The 13749-nt window shown below is 31.9% G+C and overlaps 1 protein-coding gene across 1 annotated transcript; it reads left to right on the top strand.

Moving 5' to 3' along the window:
• The first annotated feature begins 2109 nt into the window (after positions 1 to 2109).
• On the top strand, positions 2110 to 4307 carry LOC123910710 (RNA demethylase ALKBH9B-like). Its single transcript, XM_045961898.1, has 6 exons — positions 2110 to 2300; positions 2479 to 2778; positions 3193 to 3278; positions 3371 to 3681; positions 3802 to 3873; positions 3964 to 4307. Exons 1-6 carry the CDS (start codon positions 2183 to 2185, stop codon positions 4097 to 4099), a joined length of 1023 nt encoding a protein of 340 aa, XP_045817854.1. The 5' UTR covers positions 2110 to 2182; the 3' UTR covers positions 4100 to 4307.
• The last annotated feature ends 9442 nt before the right edge of the window (positions 4308 to 13749 follow it).

Genomic DNA, 13749 nt, shown 5'->3' with positions numbered 1-13749 from the left:
ATGTTAATAGATGTACAAACTAATATAGGCTGTATGTAATGCGAAGGAGGTATAAAGATGTTATATTTTGAGTGTCTGAAAAATTATAGGGGTGTTACTTTTCTAGATGAATAGTTGTTTAGCTTACAATCTTATTAGTGGAATGAATAATGATATTACTAATACTCATTCTTTGTTTGATCAGGTTTGGCAATGGCAAGGACCAACTCGAGTTCGCACAATTCTTTGAAAGCTGGTTCATCGATCCTTACTTACTAATGTAGTGAGAGCTCATCAGCAGATGACAAAAAATGACTTGTGCCCTAGGTATCAATCTCAACCTGAAACCATCATGCATATGCTTCGAGATTGTGAAGATGTTCAACAATATTGGAATCAATTCATCACTGAAGACTGTTGGGCTAAATTCTTTAGCCTTGGAGCTAGTAACACCGATTGACCTAGTTTTTTTGGTGTGTCAGTTTGGGCTCTTTGGAAAGATTGTAACAACCTAGTTTTTACTAGAGAGACTGAACTTGGGAACCACCTTACTTCCAAGGTGGTTAATATGGCTTATCAAATCGAGAAAGAGATAAAATGTCCTCTTGCATCTCGGGATGAGAATATATATATATCTAAGGGCAATATTCATTGGATAAGACCTCCTGCTGGTTTTGTTAAAATAAACACTGATGACTCTTACAAAAATGGAAATTCAGGTTGTGGCGGCCTCATTAGAGATCATCGTGGTCATTTTGTGAAGAGTTTTTTTTGCGTAATTTCGGAACAGGAAATGCCTTGCTTGCCGAGTTATGTGGTATTTTATTCGGTTGTCAAATGGCTAGAGATATGCGTTTGACACATGTTATCTTAGAAATTGATTCAACTCATGTCGTCAATATGATCAACAATCGGTTTACTTCCATCTTTTATCTCCAACGTCTTCTCCACGAGGTTATCTCTCTTATCCACCTTCTAGGTTGGACCATCCATGTCAATCATATTCACCATGAGCCAAACTCTTGTGCTGATGCTCTTGCGTTTAAAGGCCATGATGTTGGTTTCACTCATGTTTTGCTAGATTCAATTCCTGATTATATTAGTACTCTTCTTGATAAAGACTTAAGGGGAATCTGTTCCTCTATAATCGTGCATTAGTTTTTTTTCCCTTTATTTATATAAAAAAAAATTAATAGTTGTTTATGTTTCATGCGCTTTATGCCCAACTGAATACCAAAAATAAATAAGAATAAACCTAAAAAAAAATTCGTTGATCCAATAAATTATTGATTGTACTCACAAACTATGTTATGATAAAATGTGTGAGAATAATCACTAAATTATTATTAGTGGTAAAATGTTTGAACTTTGTTCCTGCATGTTCCTAGTAGTTACCATATTTAAGATTAACTAATGTACCAAAGACTAACTATATACTCTCCCTCCGTTTCTTTTTATTTGTCGTTTTAGGGAAAAAAAAATTAAAAAAGTGTATTTTTGCATCTTATCTCTTTATTATACCCTTATTTGAATTTACCAATAATTTTTTATTGTTTTTGCACACACTCTCTCTTTCCAATAAATTTAATATATTATGTACAAAAAAAATTAATATTTTTATGTACCAAAAAAAACTTTAGTTTTCCAATATATATTAAATCTTTTACGATGTTAACAACTACTCCTAAATATTTGGAATTTACTTGAGGGTATAATAGACAACGTATAACCTTAAATTATCAAAACAACAAGTAATTTGTAATAAAATTATTTTTCTAAAACGATAAATAAAAAGGAGGGAGTATATTTTGATCTATTTCAAAAAAAAACTATATATATATTTTGACCTTTTTTTTATGTGAATGAGAAGAAATAAAGATTTCTTGAAAAAATAAATAAATAAAGATTTGTTACTTGATGGATTAAAAAAAAAAAATTGTTACTTGATTGGTAAGTACCCAACCGACTTTACTATCTTTTCAAAAAAAAAAAAAGATTTGCTTAGCTGGATCTTACTCCGTATTTACCGCGAGACAGCAACGAAACAATCCATTAGATATTAAATCTTTTCCATCTAAATCTTTTCCGTTAGATATTATTGACAACAACAAAGCTATAAATACTAATCATCCTCATTATTATCTAAAAACATTACAATAAAATTTTGTGAATCAATTGAGGTGAAATTATCTTTTCCAAAAGAATGGAACTTCTCAGTTCATTGAAGAAAGAAGAGATTTTAGAGGTGCTTTCTCATGGTGGCTTGTGTCATTGCTGTCAAACTCTTGTTCATGATCGAATCGTCGGAACCCTTCATAAAAGTAACACTCTTTTCCTCTGTTTTCCTCTGTTTTTCATTATACGTCTCTTTCTGCAATTTTGTTTTTTAATTACCATAACAATTATCAATTCAAGTTTTCTCCTTTTTATCTTTTGTTAAATGGGTATTTTTAGTACTAATGCTGAATTAAAAGTAACATTTTTATCTTTTCAACACAGGAAAGCGAGGTGAGAATTTGTATCAAGACTTGGAAGATATCAGAAGGAAGAGTCGCAGACACAATTTTGATTCTTCACATAAGGAATTATCTGATTTGGAGGAACCAAAAGAGCTTATAAGATATTCAGAAGTTCACTGCAAAAAAGACTTCACCTACATTGAAAGGATAAATGGGAGAGCCATAAACTTGTTACAGGGTCTTGAACTTCACACTGGTGTTTTCAATGTTATGGAGCAGAATGAGATTGTTGATTATATATACCGGTTGCAACGGCTAGGACAAGAAGGAAGACTTAGAGGTATTTCCAAAGCTTCTTATTTTCTCTGTTTACTCTTTAATTCAGTCACTATTTCTTTGAGTTATTTTTAAACTTTACCATATGTTTTTCATCATTTCATATCATATATGTACATATGTTTGTTGCACCTTTTTGTTATGCTGTTTGTTGATATGATTCTCAAACCAGAACTAATACCAAAATTAGTACACTTTTTTAGGATACAAAATTGTGGAATTAAGTCTGTGTTTTGATTTGTTTTTATAATGTGAATACACTTCCATATATGCAGAAACTGAGATGAGATTCAAAATCAACTACAGTTCAATTTTTAATAACTTTAGATATGCACTAGAATCTATCTAGGAATGTTCTGCACAATAATTGATACTATTATGTGTGATTCTTACATTTATTGGCTTGTCTTGATCACAGATAGAACATATTCAAAACCAAGAAAGTGGATGCGAGGTAAAGGACGCGAAACCATACAGTTCGGCTGTTGTTATAATTATGCGGTGGTAAGTATTAAGCAAGGTGCATCTTAGGTTTTCATTTCATTTCTAACAAGTAGATACCATTTTACCTAATTTATTTTTGTAAAATGTTTCAGGACAAGAATGGTAACCCTCCAGGGATAAGTAGAACTGAAGAAGTCGACCCATTACCACGCCTGTTCAAGCAAATGATAAAGAGGATGGTTCGATGGAATATAATTCCCCCGACATGTATTCCCGATAGCTGCATCGTCAACATATACAATGTAGGCGATTGCATTCCGCCCCACATCGACCATCACGATTTTGTCCGCCCGTTTTATTCGGTATCATTCTTGAGCGAAGCCGAAATCTTGTTTGGTTCAAATTTAAAAGCTATCCGTCCTGGAGAGTTTTCGGGTCCCGCATCCATTTCCTTACCTACAGGGTAAGTTTCTTATGTTCCCTAACTTCTCATGAATAAATTTTGGATCATATGACCTTTAATTTTTATTGCCAATGTATTTATTGTTTAGAAACTTATACTGTACTTATTTTGATCATGCAGGTCAGTGTTTGTTTTGAAAGGCAATGGAGCAGATATTGCTAAACATTGTGTTCCATCTGTGTCATCAAAAAGGTACTTTAAATACCACAAATTCATATACACTTAAAAATCGTTTCTTGTTTTAATGTATGGTTTTTATTTAACATTTGTCTTTTGTTGCAGGATTTCTATTACTTTTAGAAAGATGGATGAAAGAAAGTTGCCCTATAATTTTTCACCTGATCCTGAGCTGGTGGGAATCAAGCCACTTATCAATTCACCTCCAATCAAAACCAGAAAGGAATTCAGAAACACATGACAAAGTATAGATTGATTAATGTTAGCTACTTAACCAATTGTATTAGTTAGTTAGTTAGTTAACTTGCATTACAAGCAAGTAAGTTAGCTTTTGGTTAATTAGATGAGTTAGTTAGGAGTTTGTTAGAAGCTAGCTCATCTATATATATATAGCTCATAACACTTGTACACTTGCTTAATTCAATCAATCAATACAAATCCTTCTTTTATCTCTTTGTTATTATCTTCAAGCTTGAGCTCGTTATCTCCAACAATGGAGTTTTATCTTTACATTTTTGTTGTTATCTGTCACATACTTTGGTATGGTATCAGAGTGTCTCAATTGAGAGCTCTGCTGCGCCATACTTCTCACTTGGAAGCTGTGATAATGAAAAATAAGCTGCGTTTTATGGATGGTTCTTGTCCTAAGCCAGATCAATTTGATCCCACCTATGAGCCATGGATTTGTCTCAACAATTTGGTCTTATTTTGGTTGATGAATTCCATTATCCCTACTATCTCTCAAAGCCTCATGTATACTGACAATGCGTCTCAAGCATGGGATGATCTGAAGGCACGATCGGGTAGGAGTTTCTTCTTTACAAAGGGAAACATATGCTCTTCGTCAAGATACTTGTTCTGTCACTGAATTCTTTAGCAAATTGAAGGGTTTATGGGAGGAATTAGAGTTGTATCGCCTTGTCCCTGATTGTATGTGTGATGCCCAGCAAAATGCCAAGAAGTTTAAAGAAGAAGACTTGGTTCTCTCATTTCTCACTGGCTTGAATGATCACTATGCTATGCTATGGTAAGACCACAGATTCTTTTAATGGAAGCTTTTTCCTCAATTGAATGCTGCTTTTGGATTAGTAGTTCAGCATGAGAGTCTCAATGATTTGGATAATATGGAGGATCAATCTGATAACATTTCTGCTTCCATCAATTTTGCGCGCAAGCCTTATGGCAAGAATCATGCTTCATCCAAAACTGACAAAATGTGTACATATTGTGGATTTTAGATAGTGGGGCCACAGATCATATAAGTGCCTCATTAAGTTTGTTCACCACATATAGAAAAGTTAAAGCTATTCCTGTAAAATTACCTAATGGTAACACAGTTCTCACTGATATAGTAGGATATATCAGCATTACTACTGAGCTTATTTTGAAAAATGTCTTATATATGCCACATTTTAGCTTCAACCTCATATCTGTCTCAAGATTTGGACTGTATTTTTGCCTTCACTGATAACCTGTGCATAATCCTACTCCCCTTGGACATAAGTCTATTGAAGGAAACTCTAAATGAAAACTTACCAGACCTGACATTCTTTTTCATCATTTCATAAATAACTACTTTGGCTTCATGCCTTTGTCTTGACTTAGCTAGCTAGGCCATCCATCAACACACAGTATGGCTAAACATTGTGTATTGCTAAACAAACATTGTGGTATCTGAAAGGTTACTTAAAAAATTTGTGGTATTGCTAAACATTGTGTTCCATCAGTATCATCAAAAAGGTACTTTTAAATACCACAAATTTATAAAAACGTTAAATATATAAATTTGTAGTATTAAATATATAATCAAATTTCTTTTTCTTTTTTGCGTCAAAAAAAAAAAAAATCTTTTATAGATTGATTCAATTTTACTTTCACAACTCTTTACTCTACCAAAAGTAATTGAACCCAATCCAATCTTGATAGTGACTCGCAACTCTTTAACACTAATCTTCTTTTTAACTCTATCCTTTTACTAGAAAATATTTTTTTGATAGAATATTTTTTTTATTTGAAAGAGAGAGAGAGAGAGAGAGGGAACTACCAATTGTGAGGTAGCATGGCCAGAGTACTTCTCTTTTACGGTAATAATAATAAGGCTTGCCTTATGCAATGCAACACCATTTTCTCTCTCTTTTTTTTTTTTTTTTACTAATCAACATATGAAACCATTGTACCACAATATTGTTGCAAGAAACATAGTTGCGCATGTGAAATGGTGAATGTTACTCATGTTAGAAATAATATAAAACTATTGATTTAATTTTATCATAATATTTTAAGTTTTTGGGATAATCGGTTACTTGACATGGTATCATACTATCAGAGTTACTATGACTAAGTGGTCTAGAGTTCGATCTCCACTCCCCTCATTTTCTAATTAAAAAAGTGAATTTAAGCATATGATAAGTGAACATATGTATTATCTACATTTCAAGCCCAAGTGGACTCTTGCGTGAGGGGGCAATGTGACTCAATAATCTATATGAGCTTTAATTGAGACAAACTTTATTTTTACCACAGATAAAGTGTTTCTTTTGCTTTTATTCTTGTGCTATAATTATGCGCTATCAAATTGTAAGCAATTAGTCCACAAGTCTTATCTCAACGGGTAGAAATATTGAAATTGTTAGGTTAGACGTTATGATCGAGATTTGAATCCCACTTTCTACACTTTATGTGTGTGAGTTTGCAATAGTTTTTTTTAGCAAAAGAACCTATTTTTCTGATCTTGGAGCTATCTTAGGTGACTGTAACTATTTTAACTTCTATTCTTGTGAACTCCCATGTTAAGTTCATCAGGAGATAAGCAAATGAAGTTGTTCATAGACTTGTCGGGGCGGCTACATCGTTAGCTAGTTTCCAGAATTGTATGAATTGAAAAAGTTGGTTTGCATCCTTGAAGATCCACTAAATGCATGCACCATTCACTTCCAAAATTTGTTCTGGATTTATTGTCTTCTTGTGCACATGAGAAATGGCTTGGAAATGAATAAGTGTGTGTTTGGTTTCAATTCTATACACTCTAGAATTCATTCTACCGTTAAAATGAAAAAAGATAAAGAAATTGTGTTTGGCTATTCTCCAAAATCAATTCTAGGGTAGTAGAATCAATTTCAGTTGAAGCCACAATTCCTAGCTTTTATGATGGGGAGAATCAATTCTAGATTTATGACATACAAACTTCTCGATTAGTATTTCTTGAAGAAAGCAAAAATAGAAATTATTAAATGTTAATTTGTGCATTTTAACTTTTGAAGCATTAAATTTCTTGTATCATTAAATATTGAGTTTCTATATTGAGATATTTTAACATGTGCCCTTGGGGCAATGACACATGTTAACAAGACCCTTTCTTTAAATGCCCTCTTTAATCAATTCTGAATTATTGTATCCAAACATAAATCAATTCTGTCAAACTCAATTTTGTCAACATCAATTCTCTCAAACTCAATTCTGTCAAAATCAATTTTGTCCACAGCAGAACCAAACACATGAACAATTCAAGAACAAGAATACACAATTGTCACGTGGGTTTGTATGCCTCTATTTGGAATATTCACGGATAGGCGTGGTCTACTACTATTTTAAGACTTTTCTTTTAACAAATTAAAATAAATAAATACAGTTTCATAATTTATAATTTCAATTAATCAATGAACATATAAATAAATAAGTTAATTAATCAATAAACATAAATCAACACTTGAAGGTCATGGCATAGCATTTCAAATGCAAAGCAAGTTGCAACATTCACTTCCAAAAAAAAAAAAAAAAAAAGCACTTGGTCTTTTCCATCACTTTTTCCTCCCAAAGGCATGCACTTCCTTGCTTCCATCTAAAGCTGCATTCAAAAAGGAATAAAGAGTACAATATCTCAACTCAAGGTGATAGACTGATGTACTTGATGAATCATGGCTTGGACTTGAAAGAACTCACTTTTGATTTCTTTGACTCTTGTTTTGGTTATATGTTGTATTTTGCAACCAATAAGAAATTAGTATATACTTTGTTTTTATAGGAAAAAATATAAAATGTATACATTTAGGCTAAGTTTTAGGGATTGGATCCATAGTACACTTTTTAGTCATAGTCAATATTTGAGAAATTGAGATCACTAGCTAACAAAAGAAAAAAGAGACAACAAGAAAGCAAAAAAGAACTGCAATAGCCGCCACACCTCTTTCAGATCAAAAGAAAAACATATTGAAAGGAAAATGTTTGGATATTTTCTCTTCTCACCCTCTCCAAATTTCTCTTTTCATACAGAAAATTTCGAAAAACGTTTTTTAAAATTTTCTGTACGTTTTGCACGATAAGAAAAATTTGAAGGTGGGAAAAAAAACCATCAAATGTTTGTGTTAACCGTCTTGTGCATCTTATAAATGTGTGGATCCACAACAAGACGAAAAACAATGATGAACAATCGTAACTTTTCAAAAACTAATAATCTCGTGCGTTGTTAACAAATTTATTTCTTCAAATACATTGTGATTTCAAACTAACATGCATTTACAAAAAAATATGAATGAATTAATAGAAGCATGTCAACAAGAAGAACAAGCTTGAAGAGAGAGAACGATTATATGAAAAAAAAAAAAAAAAAAAAACAAGGCAAACTATTTTCATAGACCGAAATTTAGCAAGAAAAAAGAAAGTTAGGAATCTGAAACCCTAAAGATGCTACATAGATACTAGATCAGACATCTATTCTGACAAGATGCATAAATTCAAAGTCCTGTAACTTTACATTAGTTAGAAAAAGCTAGTAGTAATAACAATCACACTCACTTCTTTAAAAAAACACAATCACTAACTAATCATAACCCAAGAAAAACAATTATTTACCTGGATTTTGGAGCCTATTTAGTCCAAAAAAAAAATTGTAATATGTTCTCTTGGGAAAATCAGTATATAATTTGTCTAGAATACTATAAATAAAGTACAAAATTATTTTTCAATACAAAATTTCTACACTTGCAAGATCCTTAGTTATTTTTTTTATAAAAAAAATCCAATAATATTAAAACTCTCATTCCCGAGCACAAGGCGTACCTGGAATCGTAGAGATGTTGAAACTTGAAAGAGATGGTGCATAATATATGCAACTAGCACAATATAAAGAAGATGATGAACATAAAGTCATCAAAAATCAAGTCTCGCCATCATATGACTTTATCATGGAAAGAGATCCTGAGAGATCAAGTTGACGGGAATGAAGCCTGGTCCGAGATCACATCTTCAAAATCAAAAACCTTACTTTGAACCTCTCTTATTTTCAAAGACAAAAGAAATTGAGTTAGTTAGTTACCTCGAGCCAAACAACATTCCCATCAACCATAATCTCCCTTTTGCAACCACCATAGCCACAAGCCCACAATAATATGTTTGCATACTATACCTAAAACAATTTAATCAAACCATATAGTATATGATTCTCATATGAAAGATGAAATAGAGAAGCATGTAATAATGTGTAGGCAAATGTAAGTATAACCCATATTTATATATACTCATAAAATCTAACCTAACCTTGTTAATGAGACTTTGATCACGCTGATTCTTAGCACGTGTCATCAACGCTCTTCTTAAATCAACGGTCATTTTTTATTCATTACAAGTACTACTTTGGCATCTTTTGTCAATATTCTCTGTGAATACGGCCAACTTAATTAGGACGTAAATCGTGGAATTTAATACTATCATTCATTCATATTTAATCACTGCCTTATTTAGGATTACTACATGATATTCCTCGATCTTTGCCATTAAATTTTTTAGTGGCAGAATATATCTTTTTTAATTTCTTTTCAAAGAAAAGTACTATACTATATACTTACTTTGCATCGTTTCAAAAGCTCATTTATCTTAAAAGATTCTCAAGACAAAATATTGCTATTATTTAATACAAATTATTTCTAACCAATTTGGCTTTATATAAGCTTTTTCATTTTTCAAGTTAACTACTACGGCAATAAATTTTTATATAATATTACCTCCGATCCTAAATATAAGAGAAAATTCACTTTTTAGATTTATTGATAATCTAATGTATTTGGTCTATATTATAGGCTAAATACATTGAATTATCAATAAATCTAAAAACTTGACTGTCTCTTATATTTAGGACCGGAGGGAGTACTTAGTAACTAGGAAGCACTGACACCTCTATGATTAGGCGTGTCGCGGTGTTCGACACGTGTCGGTGTCCGACACTCGTATGACACTCGTCCAACACGTGTCGGATAACTCATACCGGTGTCGGAAAAAAATCAATTTTTCCTTTAGTTTGACACTCGTTTGATCGGTGTCCGACACCTGTAAGACACTCGTATGACACGTGTCGGACAAGTGTCCCAAAAATAATTATTTTTTCTTTGCTTATACTCTCCTTAGGCACATATCAGATTTGTCTATAAGAGCTAAAGATGTCTAGAAACAACAATATTGATCAATGAAAGATTGAAGACATTACATTTTGATTACGATATTTTTAGTTTTTTCGATCGTAGATGGATAAATAAACGTAAAATACTATCATATCTTGTTTTAAAACTTTTTTTAAAAAATAACTTCCTCAAATTAGATTTACTTGTATATATTTTGATTCTCAATATATGTTTTATAAATATGTAGCGGTCTGTCGGTGTCCTATATTTTTTACATTAACGGTGTCATAGTGCCCGTATTCGTGTCGTGTCGCGATATCCGTGTCGTAGTCCGTACTTCATAGCTTAGTAATAATAGATTAGTTCAAGTGGTAATAGACTAATAGTTTTGACGCTTTAAACATGTGGTTTGCATGCATATGGTAGACAAAAAAAATTACTCGATATATTGAAATGTAAACATTCCTGGTGGGAACACTAAATTAAGTGGTTAATTAGTTTCCTTTAAGACAAATAGTTTGGAATAATCTAAGTTTAATTTTTGATGGAAATAACTTTTAGTCAAATTTTACTTATTTCGCGAAAAAACTCTTGATTATCGAAAATCAAAAGTTAATACCAAAAAAAAATGTAAACACTAAATTTTAAAAAGAGTGAAAAACCCTCACAGTTTTTTTATAGCTCAATTCAGTTCCTAGTAAAAATAAAATTTAAATTAAACTCTAACATATTGGAGACAAATTAATCTATGATAATCTCACCAAAAATGTTAGTCTAACGATGCCACGATGGTACGTAGTAACTACAACATGTCATCATCAATATATAACTTTGTGTACATATTTCACTTATCATAAAACAAATTCTTAAAGATAAAAGGTACGTATATTATCAAGTGAAAAAGGACTTATATGTATTATTATTGACAATGTTATTTTGACAAAAAAATCTCGTAAGTAGCTCAATTGATAGTTATTATGGACATTATTAGAGGGTTGAGATTCGGATCTTGGATTTTTCACTTCTACATGTTTATAGTGTGTGATTATAGCCCTGGCCCTAGCTAGGCTACTAGATAAAAAACACAACAGGTAATAATTTACAATGGAAACATTAATTGTTATACACCGACCTTGTTAAATTATTTATAATTTAATTACATTACATGTTACTTTCATCTTAGAAGTGGTATCTGACTAAAATTTCTAGCATCTGTTGTTCCTTCTATAAGTGAGAGGTGCAATTTATTTTGTGGTGGAATCAATAGAAGTTCGTGAGATGTTGGTGTAGGGTCTTGGTGGTCTGGGTTTTTTTTACCCTTCTTAAAGCAATCCTTTTTCTTTTAGAGCTCTCCTCTTTGCTTTTCAGGTTTTTTTTTTTTGAAGAACATGTGTTTTTGATATTCTTTAGTCTTGTGGTCTAGTATGTTATCGAGACTCATAGACATCAACGGTGATCGATAAAAAATGCATAAAACAATTAATCTTCACTATTTTCTTTCACTAAATAGAGTAATAGGAAATCGGTTAAATTGGTTTAAAAAATTCAATCGCCCACAACTTATTTTCTGTGTCAAACAACGAGCATCATCATCATCATCGTTCAACCACATCCACTTGTCAAACATCCTACGACACTCGTTGTTCGGCTGCACTAGTAAATCACATTCTTTCCAACGACAAAGATGATGGTTACCAACTTACCATTCTTTCCAACGACGAAGGTGACAGTTCTGTCGACCAAACATAAACATAAAGAACAACAAAAATCACAAAACCTCACAAAGAAAGATTCAGGTCTAACCTCTGATCATGTAACTGGTGCTAGAGGTGGTCGGAAAGTTAAAAGAGAAGTTGCACTATTGGTTGGAACAAATCAAATTGACAACATTTTGAATAACTATCTCTCATACTCTCATTATATTTTTGAACATATTAAAAAAAAATCAATTTACAACAAGATGTATAATTGGATACATGTATATGTACAACAATACAAGATATTTTTACTAGAAATTAGAACTGGTACTATTTAAAAATCATCACAACTGCTAACAAAAACCACATGAGAGGACACAACATTACAGTACAATTCATTGATTGAATTGAATTGAATTGAAATGAATTATGCATCACGAGCTCAAATTTTGAATTAATTTGGTGCAGTTTGTGTAGGTGCTGTCAGCTGGCATTTTCATTTGCATCGAGGGGGGGCCTTTCAAGTAAAACAAGATCCACGTACTCTCTCTCTTGACGTGGCACATTTTGGTTGGTTATAACTTGAAAGTGTCAGCATCAATCTGGTTAAGGAAATTATATGTTAATGATGATAAATAAATGTGTGACCCCCCAACACCTTGTTACAGTCTGAAAACCAAGTACTAACTACAACAACACATACCCTTTCTTAATTTCACTCCAATTTATTTATTTCAACAGTGTTTCAAGTTCAGACTTTGTCTTTGACCACTCATTTTTTTAATCGATTATTTACAGTACACAAGCTAGTTTTTTTTAGGAGAATGTTAACATGTGCATATATGGCACATGTTAAGGTAGTAAAAATAGAAATTATGTCTTAAAATTTGTGCATTTTAATATTTCAAGCATTAAATGTCTTGTATCATTAAATGTTAAATTTCTATATTAAGATACTTTATCATGTGTCTTATATGCACATGTTAACAAGACCCTTTTTTTTATTTACCATATAGCTGATGATTGAACTTAATTTTTTTTGGCATATTATCAAATTCCCACCACTAAATCAAAATTATTGGCTTGATACAGAACTTAGTTTTGTATATTGATGATATATTGACTTTAACAACTAAAGTACTAACGAAACAAAAATAACAACTACTATCGGCTAATATATTTTTGAAAGTCGAAAAGACAAATACATCTTGAAAATAGTATTAATTGGTAGTGATGAAAGGATGACGTGGTGCCGGTGGTGGTTTTAATTACAACTACTATCGGCTAATTAATTGGTTTTAATTGGTAGTATTAATTTGTGTATCGATACATAAAAATTAAATCGTGTACCCCAAACGTACTATATTTTAACAAAACGGAAGAGTGCTTCCGCGCCTTATTATTAGAGGATGGTCAATTAACTTTTATGTGTTTGGCGAAAAATGTGAAAAATCAACGAATTGCAAGTGTTCTAGTTTGTTGTGCAAAATTCTTTTTCTTTTTGAAACTGAACAAAATATTATTAAGACTCAGGAGAACAAAGATATGGCATCATATCGTTTTGAATATGACCTACGATGTGAGGGGGTAATAATAAGCCACTTCCTTGGGTAATAATATGACCTACACCATTTTTGTTCCTACTGATCCATTGAACAGAGATTTGGGGTTTTCATCAATTGATTCTTCTCTAATCTTCCCAGCTAAGTGCCCCCATATCAATTGACCCCAAATAACAACTACACCATTTTTAGAAGTATCAATTTGCACAATGAGAGTTTTGAAACAATGAAAACTCAAAATCT

This window comes from Trifolium pratense, linkage group LG2, assembly GCF_020283565.1.
Source record: "Trifolium pratense cultivar HEN17-A07 linkage group LG2, ARS_RC_1.1, whole genome shotgun sequence".
In the NCBI taxonomy this organism is placed as follows: domain Eukaryota; kingdom Viridiplantae; phylum Streptophyta; class Magnoliopsida; order Fabales; family Fabaceae; genus Trifolium; species Trifolium pratense.
Note: the sequence above shows the minus strand (reverse complement) of the source record. Positions and strands in the feature narration are given on the sequence as shown.